This window comes from Onychomys torridus, chromosome 19 (genome assembly GCF_903995425.1).
Source record: "Onychomys torridus chromosome 19, mOncTor1.1, whole genome shotgun sequence".
Lineage (NCBI taxonomy): Eukaryota > Metazoa > Chordata > Mammalia > Rodentia > Cricetidae > Onychomys > Onychomys torridus.
In genome coordinates, this window is record NC_050461.1 from 36,906,257 (window position 1) to 36,932,164 (window position 25,908).

At 41.7% G+C, this 25,908-nt stretch overlaps 1 protein-coding gene across 1 annotated transcript in view; it reads right to left on the minus strand.

Moving 5' to 3' along the window:
- Positions 1-10,029: 10,029 nt before the first annotated feature.
- The window catches only part of Txlnb (taxilin beta), a 35,314-nt gene continuing 19,435 nt past the window's right edge, over positions 10,030-25,908 (minus strand). The window contains exons 4-9 of the mRNA XM_036169264.1: positions 24,362-24,556; positions 21,723-21,842; positions 18,789-18,863; positions 13,697-13,789; positions 12,233-12,328; positions 10,030-10,868 (exon numbers count right to left, since the gene is read on the minus strand). Of these exons, the coding sequence (XP_036025157.1) occupies positions 10,095-10,868; positions 12,233-12,328; positions 13,697-13,789; positions 18,789-18,863; positions 21,723-21,842; positions 24,362-24,556 (1,353 nt within the window). The 3' untranslated portion in view covers positions 10,030-10,094. The remainder of the gene's footprint in view (positions 10,869-12,232; positions 12,329-13,696; positions 13,790-18,788; positions 18,864-21,722; positions 21,843-24,361; positions 24,557-25,908) is intronic.

Below are 25,908 nucleotides of genomic sequence, written 5' to 3' on the forward strand. Positions count from 1 at the left end.
GATAATTAGGGATGTTGAGCAATTCCTTAAATGTCTTTCAGCTATTTGAACTTCCTCTGTTGAGAATTCTCTGTTTAGTTCTATAGCCCATTTCTTATTTGGACTATTGGGCATTTTGATGTCTAATTTCTTGAGTTCTTTATATATTCTGGATATCAGCCCTCTGTCAGATGTGGGGTTGGTGAAGACCTTTTCCCATTCTGTAGGCTGTCCCTTTGTCTTGTTGACTATGTCCTTTGCTCTACAAAAGCTTCTCAGTTTCAACAGGTCCCATTGATTGATTGTTTCTCTCAGTGTCTGTGCTACTGGTGTTATATTTAGAAAGTGCTCTCTGGTGCCAATGCGTGCTAGACTACTTCCTACTTTCTCTTCTATCAGGTTCAGAATAACTGGATTTATGTTGAGGCCTTTGATCCACTTGGACTTAAGTTTTGTGCACGGTGACAGATATGGATCTATTTGCAGCCTTCTACACATTGACATCCAGTTATGTCAGCACCATTTGTTGAAGATGCTTTCTTTTTTCCATTGTACATTTTTGGCTTCTTTGTCAAAAATTATATGTTCATAGGTGTGCGGGTTAATGTCAGGGTCTTCAATTTGATTCCATTGGTCCACATGTCGGTTTTTATGCCAGTACCAAGCTGTTTTTATTATGGTAGCCCTATAGTAGAGCTTGAGGTCGGGGATTGTGATGCCTCCAGAGGTTTTATTGTACAGGATTCTTTTGGCTATCCTGGGTTTTTTTGTTTTTCCATATGAAGTTGAGTATTATTCTTTCCAGATCTGTGAAGAATTGTGTTGGTAATTTGATGGGGATTGTGTTGAATCTGTAGATTGCTTTTGGTAAGATGGCCATTTTTACTATGTTAATCCTGCCTATCCATGAGCATGGGAGGTCTTTCCATTTTCTGACATCTTCTTCAATTTCTTTTTTCAGGGACTTAAAGTTCTTTTCATGTAGGTCCTTCACATGCTTAGTTAGAGTAACCCCAAGGTATTTTATATCATTTGTGGCTATTGTAAAGGGTGATGTATCTCTGATTTCCTTCTCAGCCTCTTTGTCTATTATATATAGGAGGGATACTGATTTTTTTGAGTTGATCTTGTATCCTGCTATGTTGCTGAAGGTTTTTATTAGCTGTATCAGTTCCTTGGTTGAATTTTTGGGGTCACTTATGTATACTATCATGTCATCTGCAAATAGGGAAAGCTTGACTTCTTCCTTTCCAATTTGTATCCCCTTAATCTCTTTATGTTGTCTTATTGCTCTGGCTAGAACTTCAAGTACTATATTGAATAAGTATGGGGAGAGGGGACAGCCTTGCATTCCTGATTTTAGTGGTATTGCTTTGAGTTTCTCTCCATTTAATTTGATGTTGGCTGTTGGCTTGCTGTAGATTGCCTTTATTATGTTTAGGTATGTTCCCTGTATTCCTGATCGCTCCAAGACCTTTATTGTGAAGGGGTGTTGGATTTTGTCAAATGCCTTTTCTGCATCTAGTGAGATGATCATGTGTTTTTTTTTTTCAGTGAAACTTAAATAATTACATTATTTTCAATAAAATCACAAAATAATGAACAATTAGAATGAAACCTAACCAAAATGAACAAAGATATCTGTAAAACTGTAAAATGTTATTGAAAAACAATCAGACTGGAATAAATTGATATATTATCATATTCATGATTGAAAATTCATTATTTAAAATTAGTTCTACTCAAACTGGCTTATAGGTTAACTCCATTCTTTATGGAAGTCCCACTGTATGTATATGTAAACTGGCAGTTTGATTCTAAATAACAGATGGAAATAAAGAAATTAAGCATAGTAATACTATATCCTAAAGATCTTGGATATAATTAATACTATATTGAGGAATACTATTTTTAAAATGGAATACCACATTACAATAGGAAGACATAATATCAGCTATAAAGACTACAAAGTAGCAATAACAAATAATGTGGTATAAGAATAAACAGACCAACCAAACAGAATAGCATCTAGAAATAGACCTGCCCACATATGACATGCAATTTATGAGAAAGGTTTCACCAAAAAGCAAGAGGAAAACTGTTTGTCTAAGCAGATGATGCTTGATGAGTTGCCTCATTATATATAAAATTAATTGGATGATCTTCTATGTCACATTAACCCCCAAATCTATTCCAAGGAGATTGTAGATCTAAATGTAAAAGATAGAATGATGAGGCTTTCAGAAAATAACAAAAGATGAGATCATCACAATTTTGAAGGGAACAAAGGATTCCTTTAATGGGATACAAAAGTATATGTCAAAAAGGTCACTGATTGGCAGATTGGATAATCAAGTTAAAAAGTTCTGTTGATCAAAATGTCATTGGGAAACTAAAAAAGAGTAACCACAGAATTTACTGATATCTGAATCAAGCAAAAAGTACTCTTCGTGGAATCAGAAAGCGTTCCTTCAAGTGAAAAGAAAAGGGTGGTCCTGCAGGCAAAGAAGGGCAGACCTTGAAGTGCATGCAGTGACAGGATCTTCATGTGGCCAGACATGAATAAAGCGGCACTCTATTCCACTGGTTATGAGGGAGTGGCAAATCGAAACCACAGTGAACATTACTACATACCTCAAAGTGTTGGGGAAGACAGGAAGCAACTAGAGCTCCTACCACACTAGTAGCTCCATTTCCTTGGGAAAGTGCTGCTGTCTGTTGAATAGACGCCTTCTATGGCCCATCACTTCCCGCTCTTTGGAAACAGCTTCCGTAGACAGTGGTTGAAATGAATTTAAACACCAATATTGGAATGGAAAAATTGTGGTATAGATTACTCTGTGACAATGAATGAATAAACTATTCCTGTAAGACAAGATATAGGTAATAGTTGTGGGGAAAAGAAGCCAGGCACAAAATACTTTTGCAAAATACAAAACACACCTTGCACCCCACGCGTGCATAAATAGGCAAAGAAAGCATTCAGGATGGTTGAAAAGAGGAGGGAAAGCCTAAGACGCCAGTGAAATATTTGACTTCTTAACCCAGATCATACTTTGTAAGGTTTTTAAGATATTTGAAAAAAATAACAGAATAGAGTTGTTAAAGCAAATATCAGTTCTTTTGAAGTTGTTGTTTTATAGACCCCGCACTGCACATCAACTGTTGGTAATTCCTGTTTCCACTCCCTGGAGCTTGTCAGTTGCACATGACTGCAGCCCAACTCATAAGCTGTTCAAAAGACAAGTTTCTGGGCTGAAAGCACCAAGTGAACCTGTCAGCTCAAATGTGGTTATCAAAACTGTGTTTCTCAGAGCTCCACTCACACCCTCTTCAATGTTATGTTGCAAACAGGCTAACATTTCCCAGGACCAGGTAGAACTCCTGCAGAAAGAAACAACAGGTAGCATAGACTGGAAGCTTCTTGGCCTGTTTAGGCCTCCTTGATTGGAGGAGCTCCAATGCCTGCAAACCCAGATCACATACTGTTATCTTGAAGCAAATGCAGTATCAGGAAAGGCCAAAGAGCCTTCTGCTTCTTTTTCAAATGTGTTGAGCTTTTAAAAAAAGATTTATTTATTTTATTATGATTATGAGTGTTTTGCCTGCATATATGTAAGTGTATATTTATGTGTGCATGGTGTCCAGGGTGGCAGGCATAAGGAGGTACCAGATTCCTTTGTAACTGCAGTTCTAGACAGCTGTAAGTCATCATATAGGTGCTAGGAACCAAACCCTGGCCCTCTGCAAGATCAGCAATTGCTCTTAACCACTGAGGCATCTCTCCAGCCCCTGAGTTGAGCTTTTAAGAACCTTTTCTCACCCAGGAATGGATGAGAAGGAGAGACATTGTGATCAACAGCCCCACTCACACTGAATATATCCTAGATAAAGAACTTCCTTTGAGGATGGAATGCCAATACCATTTGTGTACTGTGTGCTAAGTTATTTTCAGTTTTGCACATCAGAAACAGTTTAAGAATATGACCAACTTGCCCATTGCCTGAATGAACTTCCAATGGATGAGCAACGGAGAGGAGACCCAACCCTTAATGACAGCGTAGGAGTGTGCCCATGTGCTACCATCCTTGCTGTCATCAACATCTAAAGTTAGGTTAGTCGCATGAGCGAAGGTGATGGCATCTGACGTATTTTAGTCATTTACATTTCTCCTACCTCTTCTCCAGCATGGCAGGAAGCTTACAGACAGTGATGAGGCCACAAGCAAGCATGATGGTCTCTGGGAAGAAGGGCAGCTTTACCCCTGGCATTATTTAGGGTTGATGTGAAGAGGAATAAAAAGGAGGATGGCTGGTAGTTGGATTTTATTATTTTTTAATTGTCTGCAGACAATGCATCAGCTACCTGTCCCTGGATCCACTGCCTACGTACTTTCTTCTGACTTGTTTGCTTTGTTTATTGCTCTGTTATATGACTATCTGTATTCTGGACACTTGTATCTTTTCATGGTTTTTTTGTGACTGCCTTTGTTATTACCTTTTAATTTTCTTTATTGTTTATTTAGATCTCTCCCTTTGACTTTTGAAGAGTTTCAATTCCTTGAATGGCAGGCAGTAGGCGTTGCTTCAGATTGCTCCCTGATTGAATTAGAAGCTTGTTGTATTGGTCCCCTAATAATGTCAGAGGAGCAGCCAGATGGTCCAGCTGTGACAGCACAGCCAGTCAATACTGGATATTTTTAGGAGATGAATTGTATCATGGAAAAAAAAAAACAAAACAAAACAGAAAACCTCCCCACAGAAAGACTGAGTCATGGGCATGGCAGATTGGCTGGAACTATTTGCAGTAAACTCTGGCTTACTACTTTCTGACTCATGATTAAAACATAGATGGATTCTCTTTGGCTTTTGGTTTAGGGAAACATTCTTAATATTCAGGGTTGCAGTTATAGCTGCAGGAAGTGAGGCAGAGATTGAGGAGGCTGTAGTTCAGCCCATAACATTGTCACTATGGTGAGAGACAGTGACCAAGGGGGAGCTGCTCTCTCCCCAAGGAGACAGGGATGAAAACAGTTGGCTCTCCAGCAGTGCACTCCTCCTGACTCCAGCTGTAGGCCTCCGTGAGGAATGGCAGAGAGGCTTTCTCAAGACACACTCTCTGCCTTCTGGGATGAGAGCCGTGCGTCAGCGGGAGCTGTCACCTCGGACTGGTGGCATGTGCCATTATTTAATGAACAGCTGCCAGTGTGCTTGCCGGGACTCACCCACCTGCTTGTTTGTTCAGAAGGCAGAGAGTCAGCCAACAAAACAAAACAACAAAAGCAACCAAAGCAAACAAAAACCAGTAAGCTTCGTGAAATCGTAAGCCAAGGGGGATTTATTGAGCAAAGTGCAGCAGGATGTGATCCTCTGAAAAACCTGTTAACCGCATGACCAAAATCACATCTTCGGAGTGAGCTTTCAGTCCCTACTCCCCAACACACATACATGAATACACACACACACACACACACACACACACACACACACACACTATAAATAAAAAATGTAACTACACATGCTTACATAAGTTTATGTTAATTTATGATGCATATGTAGGGCCATATCTGGTCATAAACATTCACAAATAACTACATGTATGTCACATACTTGCACAAAATTACACATATACACCAGAATATATTATGTATATATATATGCTAACATACACACACACACACAAATATATATAGCCTTACATATACACACAAATAGCCATGTACTATTAGAAACCTTCATTCTCAGGAGAATGTTCTCCACTTGGAGATTTGGGTATCCCATTTGTAATAAAAGTATTTATAAATGTTCTTTTTTTGTGTGTATTTTCCATTGCAGAACACTGTAAGATGAGGGGCACTGGATAATCTTTCCAAGTCCTTCCATTTGTATTGAGCTCACAAGCCATGAAATCATTCCTTTAGTCTTGTTATTATCATTACAGGGGCTGGCACAAAAACTCACATGTAGGAGAACCTCTGTATATGTTGGAAAAAAATCCTAATCCTTTTCTCGTCTGATTTTTAAAATTAAAAGGTTGGGGATTTCTTGTCTCCTTTTCCTTTTCTGGTCTGTAATAGAAGTGCCAAGGCCATGCATCCATCTCTTAGAATGAAACCCTCCTTAGAGAGTAGGAAACTTGACTTACTTTCATGGTCTTGAAGATTTCATCAGAAATACCCAAATCCTCAAAGATCATCCAGTGCAAGTATAATAGCCAACGGTTGCTGTGTACAACCCTGTACAACCCTGAGGTGTGAACTTACAGGGGTGAAGAACTGATTTTGCTATGGTGTAGAGGTGCCCATCCATCCCAGCAGGGCCAGGATGATGGAAGAACTCCTGTCACAGCCAGGAAGCAGACAGACAGAGAATGCCTTTGCGGCCTTGCTTTTTCTTCTTTTATTTATTTCCCCCTTTATTCTGTCCAGGCCCCTCGCCTATGAGGTAGTGCGACTCATGTTTAGAGCTGCTCTTCCAGCTTTAGTTAATCCTCCCTGGAAATGCTCTCCCGGTCTCAGCCTGTGGCATGCCACACTAAACCATTCAACAGTCAAGATTAGCCATCACAAATCCTCCTCTTTGGAAGTAAGCTTGATACAGCGGTACTTCCTTAAACTGTAACACCGAGGTTCTCATTTTATGGATACATGAACTGATGCCCAGAAATAGTAGACATTTCTCCAAAGTAACCCAGCTAGCTGGCAGCAGACTGGGGACTTAGGAATTCAATAGTGATTCTTGGAGTAGTGTCCTCTCTTAGAGCTGGGCAATGCTATGCTAGGGTAACTCTGTGAGGGGATAGAGGCTGTTGTTGTTTTTAGAACTGTGGCTCTACTTAGTCAATGCTCTCATGTATTCTTGTCACTTCATCAAGAAGAGTTTGACATTTTCTATTTTTACACTGCATGTGTATGTATGTTTCTAGAATTGGCCTTCTAATTTATTTATTTATTTATTTATTTTAGCTATGTCAGGTTTTATTTTTGTTTGATATTTTGAGACAAGGTTTCTCTATGTGGTCTTAGGTGTCCTGGAACTCACTCTGTAGATCAGGCTATCCTTGAACTCACAATGTAGACCAGGCTGTCCTAGAACTTGCTCTGTAGACCAGGCTGGTCTTGAACTCACAGAGATCTCCTGTCTCTGCTTCCAGAGTGCTGGGATTTAAGGTGTGTGTCACCACACTCAGTTCAGCTGTGTCAAGTTTAAATATCTCAGCTATCCGGTGTCCAGTGAGTAAGCAGGAAGGGTGTGGAATGGGAACCTGTGTGTGTGTGTGTGTGTGTGTGTGTGTGTGTGTGTGTGTGTGTTGCAGTGTTTAAATGCAATGCATGGTAGTCCTTTGTCAAACCATACATGTGGGTGTCCTGTTTGTAGCTTATTTCACAGAGCTCAGTGTTCTGGCTAGAGCCTCACTGCTGTGATTTCTTCCTCTATTCCTTAGCCCCCATCCCTCTATGCCCCCAAAAGATTTACTACAGATGCATTTTATTTAGAAAGCCTGAACTCAACCAACAATAGAATAATACCATATTTTTCCTTAACATCGTTGAATCATGGAAGACTAAAACAGGAAAAAAATTTAAAAGACTACTAGAAAACTTGGGCAAGAAAGCCTTTTTAATTGGTACAAACATTATGTGATACCACTTAGAAAACAATAATTCCAGTGTTTCTAGAAAGATTTGGCATCTCTAAAAATAGCTACATGAACTTGATAAAGAAGAGATAGGTTTTCTGCTTTCAGAGAGTATAAGTTGTTATGAGGAAGGCCAAGCTTGAACACAAAGAACTCTAATAAAACATTCTTTGACTATTAAAATAATTCTCCCAAAGCCAATATTAAAGCTTTACAGATTTCAGGGAAGTTATAGCCTCTGAAACTGTGCCAGAGGTACACACATTTGTGAGTGATGTGTTGCTGTGAAATCCTTTTGGATGAAAATAATAAACTTTGGATGTAAGAATGCATATTTATTGGACATCAGCACCTCCTGTCTGTCTGTCTTCCTAAGCTTTAGGATCGAGACCTAATTGTGATGATCTTACTCCATTCTTTGAAGTTCAACTCTTATAAACAGAAGGAATTATTATGGTGAATATTTGGCTTTGAGTTAATTGAATGTTTAATTTCCAGTAGTGTTGAACGTGGCTGGAGATCCTTGTGATTATAATATGCAAAGCCTCTAAAAACACATAGATTCTCAAATAATGGCATCCTTTTTCCCCCCCAATTTTTTTTTCTCACATGGTATTTTTGTTATTTCCCTTACTGTCTACTTCAAACAAATTTTGTACAGTCTTATAATTCTTTTAACATATGGATACTGCCTACCAGCTCCTTGTGTGCCTTGGCACACAGCCACATGCACCACTGACGAATGATTTCCTGGATGAGTAGTCAGGCAGCTTCCTTTATTCATTTTTCTACCTGAGTTCCACTTTTTGTTTTGTTCTGTTCTGTTTTGTTTTTGAGACAGGGTTTTTCTGTGTAGCCCTGGCTGTCCTGGAACTCGCTCTGTAGACCAGGCTGGCCTCAAACTCACAGAGATCCACCTGCTTCTGCCTCCTGAGTGCTGGGATTATAGGTGTGTGCCACTACCGCCCGGCAAACTCAACTTCTTAAAGTAGTGTCAGATTAGACATTCCTACCTTGGAGCTCCATCTGGCTCCCTCCTTCCCAACTCTTCTGTTTCATTAGGATAGTCTTATTTTAGCCTATGTCAAGGAATTTATGTTGCCAGTGTTATTAGAGGAACTTGTCAACAATGAGAGTGTAAAACTTGTCCAGAAAACCCCCAGGGCTTGTAGCTTTGATGTCTATGGAGTCCTCGCCTGTTGTGTTTGCATTAGGAGTAGGGTCCCCTCCCCTTTTTTAATTTTTGTACTTCTCCCTGTACAAAAATTCTTAGAGCAGAACATGGACTGGCTTTGTAAGCTTCATCACTCTTATTGAAAACTTGTGTGGATTTCTTCTGTTTTGGAAAAGTCAATATTACCTAACATTAGTTGAGATGTAGACCAGGCATGATTACTTATTACAGAAGAAGGAATTCAGAAGGCATAGATACTCTGAGGTAAAGACAAGGCTAGAGACATCAGGAAGTGGGTATTTTCTTGAGATCCCAGTAGCCAGACAGACAGAGACCAGGGCCAGCCTACTGTAGTCTGAGGACACTCAACCCCTCAAATCCTAGATTCTTTTCCTATTTCCTGCCCTCTGCTCACAGGTAGCCAGGAGAAGGCTGCTTCGTCCCAGGAAAGTGATGCTGGGAAGTTGGGAGGAAGATGGCCAAGATGATGATAAGAAGCAGTAGAGGAAGGGCCCCCTCCTTGTGGTTTTCCCCTGTGGTCCTGTGTGTATGCAGGCCATCTGCACAGGCCTTCCAACACGCTTGCTATGTCTATCGTTCCATCTGCTGGTTGAGTTTCTTTATCTTAAATTGGGTTACCTTTTTTGGCCAAAGTAGTGATGGCCTAAATATTTGTGTTCTGAATCTACTTCTGATTTATAGAGCATTAGTCTACTGTAGTACAGAGTGTAAGTAAGAGCACTTTTGATCAGCATGTAAATATCTTGCAATAGAGAAAAAAATCTGTAAGGAGTGAAATATACTTATAATGTATGATGACTTTATATACATGTACAAAAATACATGTGTATATGTACACACAGATGTATTATTTAGCCATACATGTAGATATGTGTATTATTTACACACATAAGCACAGTGTATATTATGCTATTTAAAAGGAATCTGAATAGTCATTATAGCTCTTATTATTTGTGGAAATAAATGTAACATCTCAGAATATTTATACATTGTAAATAGGAGTCCTTAAATAACAAATATTACTGTTAATAAACTGGGTCAAGACACCAGCTTAGTGGACCTGAAATATATATATATTTGCTATTGATGTTTGGCTGCCAATGGGAAAATGATGCAATTGCAGAAAATTTCCACGTTAGTTATAAATTGCGAACAGCAGCAAAGGCTCAACATTAAAAATGTCTTGACCCTAACTCTCTTCCTAGTCCTTGAAGTTTCTTTCACAGACATTGTGCCGTGAGGAAGATTCAGCAGGGTGAACAGCCTGAAGAATCCCTAAGTCTTAGTCTACTCCATCCAGACTGGTGTCAGCCTCTATGGGGAGCCCGGTGGAAGGGTCTGGGATATTCTCTGTGGCTGCTGGTGGGGGCTGCTCCCTGGGCTCACAGCCAGGTACCACAGCAGGGACCCCCTCACTCCCTGGAGATAGTGGAGCAGCATATTTTGCCTCCACTACAGCTAGGGAGCCCTGGGCTGGGGACAGTGGGGCCTGGCCAGAAGCTTTTGCCTCCGGCTCCTGAAGCTTCAGGTCCTGGAGGTTCCCAGGAGGGAGTCCCGGGCTTTGGATCTCTGGCCCTGTAGGGGTACAGCTGGCTGTAGAGGCAGGTGCAGCCTCAGAGACCCCTCCGCCCCCAGCCTGAGAAGCTACAGGAGGCTCAGGACTCCCTGAAGCAGCAGAAGGGCTCAGAAAGGCAAGTTCGGGCTGCTGGGGGATGATGTCACTTCCGCCCTGAGGACCAGTCACTGCGGGCTGTCTTTCCTCTGATTGGTCCAGGGTGGACCCCGGATGATGAAGAATGGTGAAAGCCTTGGCCAGGTTTTTCACAGCGCTTTGAACACTGTTGGCTCCCTCTGCATCTATTTCTTTATCTTCAGAGACATTTGACTCTGGCTCTTCATCAGAGGTGTGCTGACCCTGCTCTTCCTTTTCGGACATTTTCGCTTCTCTAATTTTTTTGTAAAGTTCCTTTCTCTCTTCTTGTAAAGCACGACAAAGGTTCTCCAGCCTCTGGATTTTCATCACGAAACACTCGTATTCCTTAGCTCTTAGGGCTTTCTGTGACATAAACATACACAAATGACATGAGCCGTGGATTCCCTAGAATGCTCTCCAGAGACAAAACCATTTGTCTACTAGGTCTGAACAAACATTTATAGAGATCACTTGGTTTTTCTATTGCTTTTGGGTTTTGCACCCATTATTAGACTAAGAGAATTTTAATCACCATTGCCTGTTCTTTGGAAAAGCAACATGGTGAGCCTTCTTTTTGTTTCAATGCAGAACCTGTCATCTTAACCTACATCAGTCTTCTAAGAACTGGGGGGTATAAGCAAGAGCTTGCATGAAATGAATAAGAGACTGGGACTTCACCCTCAACACTGCTTTATGTATTCTAGGGAACACGTCTTCTTGATAAATAAACTGCTGTATGCTAATGCAGCAGCCATTTGACTTGTCTTGATGAGTCATGAACACATCTTGGGAATTGGTTGTGACTTGGGATGAATAGTTAAAGTGGTACTTATAACCACAGAAACTCACCACATACTAATTCATGATGTCAGGTCCTTAAAATGTTCAGTCCCCCCCCCCCCACACACACACACCCCACCCGGTAATAGTGGTGTGAGTGTGAGCAGGAATCTACTCCTAATCAGCTTATTACTTACTCTCACTCCAGCTACCGTACCTACAAGACCCTTTTTACTTGTTAACATGAAGGGGTCTTCACTTGTAAGCCCTGTCACTCATGTCAGAGCTTATATATCTTTGCCTTTAGAATTGGAAACTTTGCATAACATCAGAAATATAATACCCGCTGAAGGAGTTTTTAAAAAGATTTCTTCAAGCCGGGCAGTGGTGGCGCACGCCTTTGATCCCAGAACTAGGAGGCAGAGCCAGGCGGATCTCTGTGAGTTCCAGGCCAGCCTGGGCTACCAAGTGAGCTCCAGGAAAAGGCGCAAAGCTACACAGAGAAACCCTGTCTTGAAAAACAAAAACAAAAACAAACAAACAAGCAAAAGATTTTTTCATATCTGTCTATAAAATAATATGTATGTGGGCTACCTGGTGTCTTCTCTCAGTATGGTCAAACCAATGCATCCATTGTACTTGCTGGGTGCTGAACAGTAGAAATTTGAGGTCAAGTAAAACCTTCATCAAAACCATTACAGTCCAGCAGGCATGGTGGCATGGCTTTCTACTCAATAATCCTGTGATTTTAGGTTTACAAAGGTCTTTGACTCCTCCTTAGATTTCTAAATGACCCTTGATCTTATTTTCATTATATTTTAATGTATCACATCTCTCTTGAAAGGCAGCCTATCTTCAGACATAATCATTTGCACTAGTAGGCTATATTGATTATTCTGACAGGATTAGGGAAATGGAGAGAAAAGCTAAGGAAAGAATTTCCTCACCTCTTCGATCATGTCCAACAGAGCTTTGTTACAGTTCTCAAATCGGGCTTTCCATGTGGCTGTATCCTTCTCCAGCTTCTTCATTTTTTTGGTTGTCTACAGAAATTAGAATGTTTCAGTGCTAATCCCAAGGAGTTAATGTATCAAGGAAGCAATTAGTTCCACAAGTGACACCAAGGCCAGGCCTTCTACTACCAGCAGGCAAAGCAAACAAATGTTCGATGTCAGCAGTGCAGAGTGCAGAGGAGGAGTGATTTATTTCCCAGTCCTCTAGATCAGTAATGAATAAACTGATTTGCACCAGAGCCAATTCAGGAGGAAGGAAACTGCTTAGGAACACGTTGTTGTTGTTGTTGTTGTTGACTTTTCTTTCATTTAAAGTAAAAAATGTGCTTAGTGAGACCCATGAATACGCTTGCAATTTAGAGGAGTTACTTTATTGAACAGAAAGCTGTATCACACTGAGGAAGCTGGCGTTGCTTTTAGGAATTAAACTGTAGATAACCGTTCGTGTTTACATAAACACTGCTTTCCACCTTCTCTTTATTTACGCTTATAGGGTGAAGGTGAGCTCAGAGAATGTGATTAGTACATATTCATTTCATCTTTGAAAGAGTCCCATGAGAGAGGCTTCATTTTCACCCGTTTTATAAATGGGTGTACAGATGTACCCCACAGATGTACCCCACCTCACTCAGCTTTGAACATGGATCCAGGGATCTAAACTCAGATCACCAGGCTTGTACATCGAGTGCTTTCACCCTCTGCCCTCAACGACAGAATGCTGGCGCTGACTGTCTATTGGGAAGATACTATTCTGAATATCACGTTAATGCTCTGTCCATCGGTAACATTTGTGCCTTATGTTTGTAAAAGACTTGTAAAAACTTCTAATGCATTAATTTATGTGAACTCCACAACTTTGTGAGTTATACAAAGAATATAATATCTCAGGTTATAATAAGAAAAATAAAAGTTGAGAGGTAAGTAAATAGCTCAACAGTATGTGGAGGATAGTTACAAATTCAGTACTTGAACTTGCTCTTCTATTTTCTTATTTAGACCTCAACAATTATATTACAATTATGGGAAGGAGTCTATCAACTCTAACATTGTACTTTTAGGTATTTAAATGTTTGTTTTGAACATTAGAAGGTGGGACTTTTTAACTTAATGTTAACTTCTGTCCTTTTTAAGGCTAGCTATCAAGAAGAAAAATATTGTTCATTCTGGTAAAAATATATCCTAGCATTTTAGGGATGTTAATCAGATTAATTTACTGGAAAATTTTTAAAAGACAAACAACAATAACAAAAACCAACCTACTGAAAGTCTCATTCCTGCCTATAAAAATTTCTATGTATCATGAAATTCATTGAAGTATCTTAGCCTGAGAAAACCTAATGCAAAGAGCTGCCTGTCAAAAGAAAAATCTGTCAGTCTTCATGGGTACGCAATACTCACTTTATCCATTTCCTGCTTGAAAGTGGCAAACACTTCATTGCTTTTTGACAGTGTACCCTGGAACTCCTCAAACCTTCCTGAGTAGAGGGTGAGCTGTAAACAGAGCAAAGAGTACATCTATTTTAGGCTGCTTTCAGAATGCTTCCAGAAAAACAACATGACATTGTTTGTTATTTGAGGAAAAAAATGGTTTAAAGGTATTCTCAATACAGGGTTAGCCATACGTTTAGTTATTCTTTTTACTACATGGTCAACCTAGCTTGGTGAACATGATTGAAATTTTTCATTTAAAAATTGTGTGTGAGTGTCTGTCTGTGTGTCTGTCTTTAGGTGTCTTCTAAAGCTCTCCACCCTACCGTTTGAAAGAAGGTCTCTTGGTGAGTTTAGAGCCTGCCATTTCAGCTGCACTGGCTGGTCAGGAAGGCCTGGGGTCTCCTGTCTCTTCTCCCCATCAATGTTGCAGCTATAGGCACTTGTACCATGCCTGGCTTTTACATGGGTGCTCGGGATTCAAACTCAGGTCCTTATCCTTTTATAGCAAGTCCTCTACCCACTCAGCCACCTTCCCAAACCCACCACCATCCCCTCCCCTCCAGTTTCTCCCTTATCCCACTCCATAACATTTCCCTTCCAATTTTTTGTGCTCTATCTTTTGAAGAATCTATGGAATCCTCTTATGTTGCCTAAAATCTTTTTAAAGAAAAATAAAATGATAAGATCTATCATTACAGATTTATTACATTTTAATTTTTACAAACATTTGTTGGTCACTGAACATACATATGCACCATATATATAACGATATTTATTTAGCACATGGGTCCTGCTTTTGAAATACTTGTACTCCTAATGGAAAGATAAACTCAATGACAACTTGACTATGAGATGTTCGATACAAACTACCATGTCAGAACTTTATTTTCCTTGGATTTCCCATGTAATCAACTCTTACAACCTAAGATAATAACCTTTCTGTGCCACTGACCCAAGAGTAACACATGTGTTTGTGCATGTGTTGTGATAATCATTTGGTGGAAACAGCGAATAGAGATCAAAATCAGTCTTACACATGACTATCTCCCATACATACGAAAAGGGACCTTTGGATATTGCTTGATAGTATTAGTTTGTTTGTTATCTGAGTCGGTTGGTGTCACCTGGGGTCAGTGACTTAATCCCTAAGCCTTTGTTAATGCTTTCTGTAAAGGCGCTTCCCATTCCTTCCCCAGCTGATGCTTTCTGTGCTATTCAATAATTACACAGCAAAGCCCTTCATTGGAGACAGACACAGGGGCAGGGACAGATTTACAAGACAGTTTTCAGGCAGGCAACAAATTCAGGCGCATACAGCAGATAAACCAGGATGACAGAAGACACAGAGCGTGTGAAGTAGAGAATTCAAACCTGGGCTCACTGGGCTGGAGTGCTGGCTCAGAAGTTAAACACCTAGGGTCACAAATGTGATTTGACCAAACGTCAGCTCTGGACTCACTCTTGGTTAAACAACAGCAAGGGTCAGTCTCTTTCTTTCATGTGACACTAACGCAGCATTATTATTGACTCCGAGTTTATTACTGTGTTCAAACCAATGCACTTAGTGACAATAGCAAAACAAACCCTTTAAAATATGTATTTAGTATGTGGTGTGTGTGTGTGTGTGTGTGTGTGTGTGTGTGTGTGTGTGTGTGCACATGTGACACGGTATGCATGTGGAGGTCAGAAGAAAACTCTCAGGAGTTGCTTTTTCTCCTGGCACCTTATGAGAGGATGCTATGGAGCAAACTTAGGTTGTCGTATTTGTGCCAAGAACTGGGTGTTTCTGCATTGTCTCCTTAATTTTTTTACTAGATTCTTCCAACTGATCATTTTGTTTTGCTTTGTTTAAAAATTAAATTTTGTTTGAACACACACATAATTAACCACCCTAACCTGTTTGAAGTCTACAGATCAATCTTGTTAGGTTTACATTGCTGTACAGCCAATCTCCAGAATATTTTCACGTTGCAAAATGGAAGCCATGCACACATTCAACAACTCCACAGACATCAAACAACTTCTCATATCCTCCTTCAAGTGGTCAGGTTTTAACATTCTCCTTTTCTTCCTATTAGATCGCTTGGTCATAGACAGTACAATTTATGTGGCTTATCAATCGCTCAGGTAGCCAGCACCAACGTTATCTTATTCTAACTCAACTTTTGTACTTCTCATTTCCTTAGTGGATGTTTATACATAGAGTTGACCTTCTATTAACATGTTGACACATTGTGTGCTTGATTTGACAGGAGCTATTTCCACTTTTGCTTTGGGATTTCAGAGAAGTGTGGAAAGGCAATCCAGAAGTCATGCCAGGACAGAAATAGAAGCATACTACTCCATGGTTAAAAGTAACAAAAATTGCTGCAATATATCACCTTAAAACTGGCCAAAGGGCTCACTTTTTGTTTTTATATTCAGTTGCGTTTGGAGGTTCATACATGCCTCGTGTGTCAGTGGAGGACAGAGTCTAACTTCCCAGGCTTGGGAGTCAGTTCTTTCTACCAAATGGGACCTGGGGATCATCAGGCTTGGCAGTGAGTACCTGTACCCACTGAGCCATATCAAGTCGGTCCTCATGCATTCCTTTAACTGAACACTGAGTTCTAGTTAGAGTAGGAAATGGAAGGCACTGTGACTAGAAATTGCCTTAATAAGATCATGAGATTTGACATGGAAACAAGTTCCCAGAGTTGTTGCAGAGGGCTCTCCCCTCATCTAAAGATAAGGAGAGGATATCTGAGTCTAGACACTATGGTTATACTGAATCCTTTGGGTGGTATTTTGTGTCTGTGTTCTTGGATACTGCTGATATTCCATGTTTGCTACTGTCTTCATCCTTACTGATCTGATGATGCTCTATTAGTCATGACATTTGTATCTAACTGATCATCTATGATAGCAGCTCTATTGCCTCAGTTTATGTAACTGAAAAAGCCAGACAGCATTTTTCTTGCTCAGGTCTTAAAAAATGGGTATTAAGGCCTTAGCTTCCTGGTGTTCCTTCTCCTTTCAGGACAATTAGAAACAAGAGGAGTATGTGAGTAGAATTCACTTGTGTAAGTTGGAAAGGGTCACACAGCATCTCTGTGTAAAGAGCTAGTACTCTGATCTCAATACCTCATTCAGGATCAGTGGGTGAGTGAGGAATTAGAAATGCCTGGTAAATACTTCTGAAGTTTGAATGGATAGAGTTGAGAAATAGTATCACATCTTTATATTTTTCCTTACCACACCATGGAACTCCCAGATCCTTGGTTCTATTGAGATGGTTTAGTCAGTAAAGTGCTTGTTATGCTAGCATGAGGATCTGACTTTGGATCCCCAACCCACCTTAAAAAAGGCGGGCATAGCAGTGGGATCTAAGCACCAAAGGAATGGAAAGAGGAGGCCAGGGGTGGGACTTGAGGGCCAGCTAGTCTGACCAAATTACATAGCTCCAGATTCATTTCAAGACGAGTTTCAAAACATAAGGTGGGCAGTAACTGGGGAAAGATGCATGATGTTGACTTTTGACTTCCACATACTCATGCACAAATGTACACATACACACATGGACATGCCACATAGACATACCCTGGACTCTAATGGCAGCTGAACAAATCATTCTCGAGGCTAGAATCTAATATTAATCTACTCTTTTCAAGTTCATGATCTTCCTTTAGCGAAGCGATTTCTTGTAGACAATGTAAACAATGCCTTGCTTCAAGTACTGTCCATTGTTTCTCTCCAGCTCTGTGCTGTTAGTGAGCAGAAATGGTCCATGGGCTCTGGCTCGACTCTGCATGTTCTCTATCCCTAGACAGTAGAGTCACACCTTTCCCCCCACTATCCACAGCTTAGAGACCCAGCACGGCTTGATGCTCCTGACACCATGATGTGAGGGGTCTTACAACTCACTCAAACGTGATCCCGAGCCTGTAACTCTGAGCCCTGTGACTCGGTGGAAATCCAGAAACATTATGTTGTAAACCTCTAACTGGTTTGAAAATTTTTCTTGAATGTTTTCAAAGAATATTGGGGAAAACAGTTTTCCATCACTTTCTCTGTGCACATTGCATACCTACGCCTTATGAAGACTATCTGTGACAATGTCATCTCTGTGTATGTTTGCTGAGATTTGTTATCTGAAGTTTACTCTTGATGTATTTTACAGTGAACGGTATTTGTTGAATTTGTTCATTCATATGCTAAGTATGTACCTTTTATTTTTTTTTAATTAGTAGGATTTTATAGTCAGTTCATAAACATTTACAGTCTCAGTGCCAGCATGGAAGGTTTCTGATGCTCTCACCTTGCATCCATTTTCTCTGTGAACTCACCAACCCTTTAGGGCTTGGGCAGTTCTCCTAACAGCAGGCCAGAGTCCCTCTGTGGCCTGTGACAGGGAATGCTTCCCAGGAGGGCCAGAACCCCGTGCCAATGGGGAAGGTAGACAGGACTGCCTTTTGCACAGAGCCAGCTGTGGCAATGTTTTTGAGTCTGAAATGGGACCTCTAGTAATGTGACCAAAAAGAATTCCAATGACGCCTGAAGCCAAATCAGAAGGATTCTGATTTCCCCACCACGCCTAGTCAGTCACTACTGACAAGGTCAGTCTCTGCACAGCACAGAAACGTGGCCTCCATCTTTCTCAGTTTCTTTGTGTTATCGACAATATCAACATGTGAAGACAGTTCAGGACTGACGGTTATAAATGGTGTTTCTGAACAGTTTTACATTTCTTCTCACCGTAGCCAGGCAATGGGTCAGGTGACAGAAAGGAAATGTGACAGCGAAGTGGGAAGCTGGACATTAGCTTGCTGTGACTGACCGCTTTAATGGCATTGGTTGTCTGCAGACCCTTGGCTACAAAGTGTTGGTACGCATCATTTCTCTTGCATAGACCCAATAGACTCGATTTTCTTAGATACAATAAACATGAAGTTGGTCATGTCTCATGCCCTCCCCATGCCCTGCCACCTCTAAAGCTTTGTACAGGGAATCTTGGGTCCCAGGCCCTTGGTACCAGAAGGAGGCTCCCCCAGCCCCCCATGTGTTGGTCTCCCCAGCCCACCTGAGCCTGCAGCACTGTCTCCTGTTCCTTCAGCACTTTGGCCTGGAGTTTCCATTCTGCTGCCTGGTTCAGCAACTATGAGAAAAGAGAGCAAGTGCATGGGAGAAAGTCCAGTTATTTTTAAATTGACATCTGTTTGCCGTATATGGATAAGACTAACTTTCTTCTTACTCCTCTCTCCCTTATGTATTTTTTGAGGGGAGACTTTTGCAAAATACACGTTAACAAAGTTAAAGTTAAGAAAATAATTAATTTAATGGGTTTGATTCCCAAGGAAGCTAGTGGCTTTAATGAAATAAAAAATTAAGGATCCAAATCAAGTATCAATCACACAAAATCTAATCTCTTACCAGTCCCATTGGTGAAAAGCTTCCCCAGCAATTAAAGGAGCTTCCCAAGCAATCCTGTCCTACCACCATCATCAACCTTATATTGAACATCTAGACTTTCCTTCCTGGGCCTGGCTGTGTGTGACTGGTCCATTATATTAGCATTGGATATAAGTTGGTAGAGATAGTCTCCAACAAAGCACACGTGAAGCCTTTAGAAATACACATTTTTTTAAATCCCTGGTTCTTGACACAGCAGTTCAAATGTGTCTGACTTTCCTCAGTGAATCACGAATGGGTACATTCCCCTTTGGAGAATATAATCTAGGATGTATAGAGCATGGTTGAAATCTGTGATTTTCCAACACCCAAGGTGCTTTGGCTGTCAGTGACCCATGCAGCACATTTGAGAAACAGAGAAGTTTGATGGGTTTCTCTGAACTTTGCCCTCTGGTCCTGAGAGTCCTCATCCCTCTCCCACAAGGAAGCTTTTCTTTCTTTTTTTTTTTTTTTGAGCTGAGGATCGAACCCAGGGCCTTGCGCTTGCTAGGCAAGCACTCTACCACTGAGCTAAATCCCCAACCCAGGAAGCCTTTCCTATATAACCACTGCTGTTACACAGGGTTGAGCTGGGAGCAGATGGGTAAATGTGTTTTAACTTAAGATATACATTTATTTGTCAATCCATTTTGATGTACAGTTATAGTCTTAGGTTTGGATCTTCTGGTCAGAGCTCAGGAGGGTTTTTTTGTTTTTGTTTTTGTTTTAATAAAAGTCATGTCTACAATGTACCATGAGAATTCTAGTTGTTGACTTCCAGATAATTGTGCAGTGGCCTAGAAATAATAGTAAAGTATCCACTGTCAGTCTTAGGAGAGGCCCAGGACACTGGAGTACCAGACCTGTAGGCCCCTCTGGCCATCTGAGGGTGTGGTAGAGGTGTGCTGGTCCATGCTTTTGGAGTCAACAGTGGCAGCCTGTTGGATATCCCTGATTATTCTGTTTGCCTGGACTTGATACCTCGCCAGAAGTGAAAACTGGGAGTGGGGTGGGTGGGAATGGGTGGGGATGGGTGAGGGTAGGTGGGCTCTGAGAACTAGAAGTGAGGGTTTGTCGTCCACATTTACTTTTTTCTGCCATATTTGAAAACTGGTTATCTTGCCGTTGCTACGCTAGCAAATTCAGTGACTCTCGTCTGGTTTCAGCTAAACAAAAAGCTTCTGGTCAAATGGTAAGTGGCATCATTTGAGTAACTGGCCTAACAGCCCTCTCAGCCTTCACACACACACACACACACACACACACACACACACACACACACACACGCACGCACGCACGCACGCACGCATGCACACACGCACGCACGCCCCTCCTCTCTTCCTCTCCTATCTCTCTCTTCCTCCAGCAGCTGGTGCATGTTTCCACGCAGCTGAAACACACCTCTGAATGTGATGTAGCGCCACAGAGCGCTTAAGGCTGGGGACAGATGCATGTGGTTTTGAAACATATTGCTTCCCTTAGCAGTGTGAAACCTTAAGCTGTATGTCCTCCTTGAGCCTCAGTTTTGACATCTGCACAATGGCCTTGCAACTTTTGGTGGTTCCTTGGAGAGCAATAAGCACTACCATTCAGTGTCCTCAATCCCAGACTCAGGAGTCAGCCTTGGTAGCACACCCCCCTCTCCACACTGTCGTCCCCTTTGGACTGATGGCTGCTTTTACTTTGAAGTAACTGTTCCCTGGCTCCATCTCTTCTTTCCAGCAGCCACCCTTCTAATCCACGTCATCATCACATCTCCCGTGGACTGTGCTGGGAACCCCTGCCTTTTTTCTTGTCTGGTCCACTTTCCACTCGGGGACCACATTAACCTGTACATATGGGGAGCCAATCACGTCCGCTCCTTTTCTGAAACTCTTCAGTCATTTCCCATTATATTCGGAATAAAATCCAGCCGCCTCTCCAAGTCCTACAAAGCTGCACAGTTGGACCCCAGTTACCCCCACATCTTGAGCATTTCTCCCCTTGCTTCCTTCTCTGACCTCCCCCTGAGCGTGGAGCATGCCATGGTGGGTCTAACATCAAGCCTCGTCACTAACAAGATACCACTACTGGAGAAGACTCCCATGAGGCAGTTCTTCAGAAGGCAGAACTTGGCTGCTACGTCATCCCTGCCTGTCCTGATCACTCAGTCTAAGTACTCCCTCCCCTTCAGCCCCATCTCAGTTCTTCCTTGTTTGCCTAAGGACTTACTATTATCTAGCTACCCTTCCGGCTTTGTGTGTTACAGCTCGTCTCTTCCCACTCAGCCTCTAATCTGCCTGGTAGGAGATGGCCCTTCTCTGTCTTATTCACAGCGATAATCTAGCACCTCAGATGCTCTCAGCAGATAATAGGCACTTGAGAAACACTTGTTGAGCATGTTGAATGACTATTTCGTGTGAATAATGGTCAAGGCCCAGTGTCTCCTACTGGGCTAGCGCATTGACTTTCCCATAGATGCATGGGCTTTTATGTGAGTGTGGTGATCTTCTGCCGTGGTCAGACAGCTTTCCTAGAGAGCCCCCGACAAGGAGATGGATTGCATCTGCACAGAAAGGATAAATACATATTCCTTTTCCCGCCGGTGACGCTCCTCCGCTTCCTGCATCAGCTCCTGAGCCTGCTCCAGTTTCGCATCCACCAGCTTCTGCTGCAGCTCTCGGTGCTTAAATATTTTGTCCAGATGCTGAGGGAAGAGGACGCAGAAAAGCCAGGCTTAGGATCAGGGCTTAGAAATGCAAAAATGCAAAATGACCCCCATGAATACAGATTTCCTAGTTTTCAACATTCTAAGGAATAAACACTCTGGCCTCACTGAAGACTTTATATTAAAGCCGTAAATTGGTGAGAGCCACCCCCCACCACACACACACACTTTGCACTATTCAGAGGTAGCTTCAAAAGGTGGAGGTGCCAGAGGTCATCAGCATTAATGCCTAAAGGCACCAACATGATTTTTCTCAATTTGGTAGCCAGTTGGTATGATGATATTCCTTAGGCTAGACCTCCCAGACAATGCTCCACTGTACTCTGGCTTGGTATGATGGCCCTTTTCATGACTGTACAACCAACCTCTTTTTGGTCAGGGGTTGAGACAGGGTTTTTCTATGTAGTCTTGGTGCCTGTCTTGGATCTCATTCTATAGACCAAACTGGCCTCAAACTCACAGAGATCCACCTGGCTCTGCCTCCTGAGTGCTGTGACTTAAAGGCATGCACCACCACCACCCGGCTGACTGTACAACCTCTTTTAACGATAAAAATGAATATAATTTATCATGGTGAATTCTCTGTGTACCTTCTCAAGAGTTGTAACAAAGCCTTGGAGTACCAGCATGCAGTCCCTAGATATGTGAGACTGAGGCCCAGGTCCCTGAATGCTTCGCTGACTTTGTTTGAAGCTAATGCAGTTTGGATCTGAATGTCCCGCCTCCAAAAGGCCCAAAAGTTAAATGCTTAGTATCCAGCCTGACACTATTGGGATGCGGTAGAAAATTCTAGAGGAAGGGATTGCCAGGAGACCCTCTAGTCTTTGGCAGTTGGTACCCTCCCTTTCCAGTTGCTATGAAGTGAGCAGCTTGGCACCACCACACCTCTCCCACCATGGTGGTGTGCTGCTTTGCCATAGGCCCCAAAGTCACTTGCTTCACATCTGTAGCCAGGGACATCTTGTTGAGCTGAGTGTCTCATGTATTTCTTAAAGTAAAGGAAAGCTTAGGAAAAAGAGCTGAAATGACCTGGGCTCACTGATGAGCTGATAAGCAGTCATTTTCTGGCCTCCACATCTGGACCTCTGGACTACCTGTTTCTGATGGGATGCCTCATCAGAAAGGAGACCTAGGAAATACTGGATTGGGCTTTACACAGAACCAGTGCTGGGAATGTACAACTGGTATTCCAAGACTTTCCTGGCTGAGCTTTCTCTGGATCCTGGATGGAATTGAACCTTGTGAGAAGAGATGGTAGCTAGCCATTATGGATTGCTGGGAGGGCTTTCCTGATTTACCCAACTGCTGTTACCATGTGCTACTGACTCAAATATTGTTTTCTTGATAAAATCTTAGCATATTGCCAACCCAGATGCTTGTTGTCTCATTAATGTAAAATACTGGAAATTAAAATCTTTGTGACTAGAAATAATACCATCTCCAGGCCACTGCTTTCATACATAAAAATGTAGAAAAGGTACTGTAGGGGCTAATATTGATGATTTGATGGGGTCCAGAATCAATGGGAGAAAAGCCTCTGTGCAAGCCTATGAGGGACTGTCTACACTTGGTTAACTTCTGGGCTTGCCTGTGAGGGACTGTCTATATTTGGTTAACTTCTGGGCTTGCCTGTGAGGGACTGTCTACACTTGGTTAACTTTTAGGCTTGCCTGTGAGGGACTGTGTACATTTGGTTAACCTCTGGGCATGCCTGTGAGGGATTATCTAGACGGATAGGTTGATTGAGGTGGGAAGATCCATCTTAATTGTGAATTGTGCCATTTCATGGCCTGGCCCTGGACTGAATGAAGATAAGAGAGTGAGCCGAGCGTGAGGATCCATTATTCTCTGTTTCCTGTCTGAGGACCTAGTGGTAACCAACTGGCTACCTGTTCTGGTCACAATGCCTTCCCCTCACACTACCATACCATGATGGAATAATCCTCCAAAATGGTAAGCCAGAATTTACCCTTCCAGCCTTATACTGCTGCTTGTTAGACATTTGGTCACAGCAACACATAAAGAGACTTATATGGATAGTGTTTTCTGCTTGATAGTAAAGTCGATAGTGAAGTGTACTACCTAATACATTGCTTGACACAAATTAGCCACTAAATAAATGATATTATAATTATTACATTGTTAATACTAGTATCAGCTTGTTAACTGAGATGACATGGGGATCCTAATGAAGAGAGTGGGATTATCTTTTGTCTACATGGAAAGGATTTTTAAAGGACCAAAGTATTGTGCGGGATAACTGTGCCCACAGCTGACCACTTTAGGTTTACTGCTTTTATTCTGAAGTGAGTTCAGCCGGGTGTTTTGCAGGACTCTCTGTTTTTTGTTGTTGTTTTGGTTAGGAAAAGAAACCCAGTCTTAACTATTCATCGGTTGTGAGGGCTGGCCATGGATTGTTTCTTAACCAACCTCTTCGCTTCCACAAGCCAGATCTGGGCCTGTGTACAGTTCTGCCAGGAGTTTGATGTGGTGCTCACCTCTTCTCGAAGCTCATACTGGTCGATGATGCTTTTCAGTTTTTCTGCGAGCTCTGTGTTCTCCTGGCAGAGTTTCATATTCCGCTCACTCTGTTGCTCTATCTGAGTCTGGATATCTGTCAGGGTAGTCTGAAAATGACTCGTGATCTCTTTCCTCTTCTCTTCTTCCTCGCGTGCCCGCTGGAGGGTTTCCTCCTGTGGATGAAGAGCATAACATTTTGTACTGGTTTAGAGAACTCAGGGAAAGGCTGGCAAAAGGAGCAGTGTGCAGAGTGAGTGGGGTGTTTCTTTTCAGCTCTCTACGGCTAAAGTTGCCCGATCCCCAAACAAATGCATGAGCAGGGTTTCAGCTGTGAGTGCAGTCACAGGCAATGGCCATGCTCAGGGAGCAGGCTTCCTTTAAAATGGCAGTCGCCTGCTGAGTGAATGGCCAGCAGTGACTTCTGACAGACAGTCACATGGTCACACGACTTTGATCTCTTAGATGTGGCCTGAAAAAGGATTTACCTAGTGATGGGACACAGATCATGAGTTGTTTGTCTGGTGTGTGTGTGTGTGTGTGTGTGTGTGTGTGTGTGTGTTGCTATGGGGGTGGAAAGCAATAGATGTAATAATTACTCCATGAAACCATGGAATATTAACCACATAGTTGTATCACCCAGGTTTTTATAAGAATAAGTGAGCATAATACAAACTGTTTTTCTTTCTTTTAGGTTTTAGTTCTGTGTGTGTGTGTGTGTGTGTGTGTGTGTGTGTGTGTGTGTAGTCACATATGTGTGAGTACCCAGAGAGGCCAGAAGAAGGTGTCAGATCCCCTGAAACTGGAGTTATAGGTGACTGTCAGATGCCTCACATGGATGCTGGGAACTGAACTTGGTCCCTCTACAAGAGCAGCAAGTGCTCTTAATACGAAAAATATATTATCAGAAAGCTTTAATACAGCATTCAAAAATATAAAAGGAATCTTCCCAAATACACTGGATATTTTATTTATGGACAGAACAATTATTTTATGTGTCCCCTGGGATAATTAAAATACTTGCAGTGTAAATTTTGAATCAGAAGGCAGTAAGTTTGAAATCTCCTTAACTCTAAATAGTAACAATGAAACATATTACCACCCCCCTTACCACTTGTTACCGTAAAGGAATTGGCAGTTTGCTTTTATATTATTTCTGTTCTCTTTTCTCTTACATCAAAACTCCACATTCATTGCTAACCACTAATCATGTGCCTAGATTCCTCTGTCTACACCAAGCATTAGCTGTGTTGGAATTAATCGTTCCTTTCACTCTTTTAGAATAAAGGATTTGCTCTTGCTATATTCTCCCAAAGATAGACTTGTTTACACTGCCGAGAGATGATACACACATTTTCAGATTCCTTTCAGTCCTGGTTAATTGTTAATAGGAAAGCTTGCTTCATTGTTGGCAAGTAAAATTACCCTGCATTTAGTTGCCTACCAACTTCAGATAATGTAACAGGATTTAAAAATAGAGAATTATTTTAGCAGAAGTAATTGCACAAGTCTTTATTAGGATAGAACA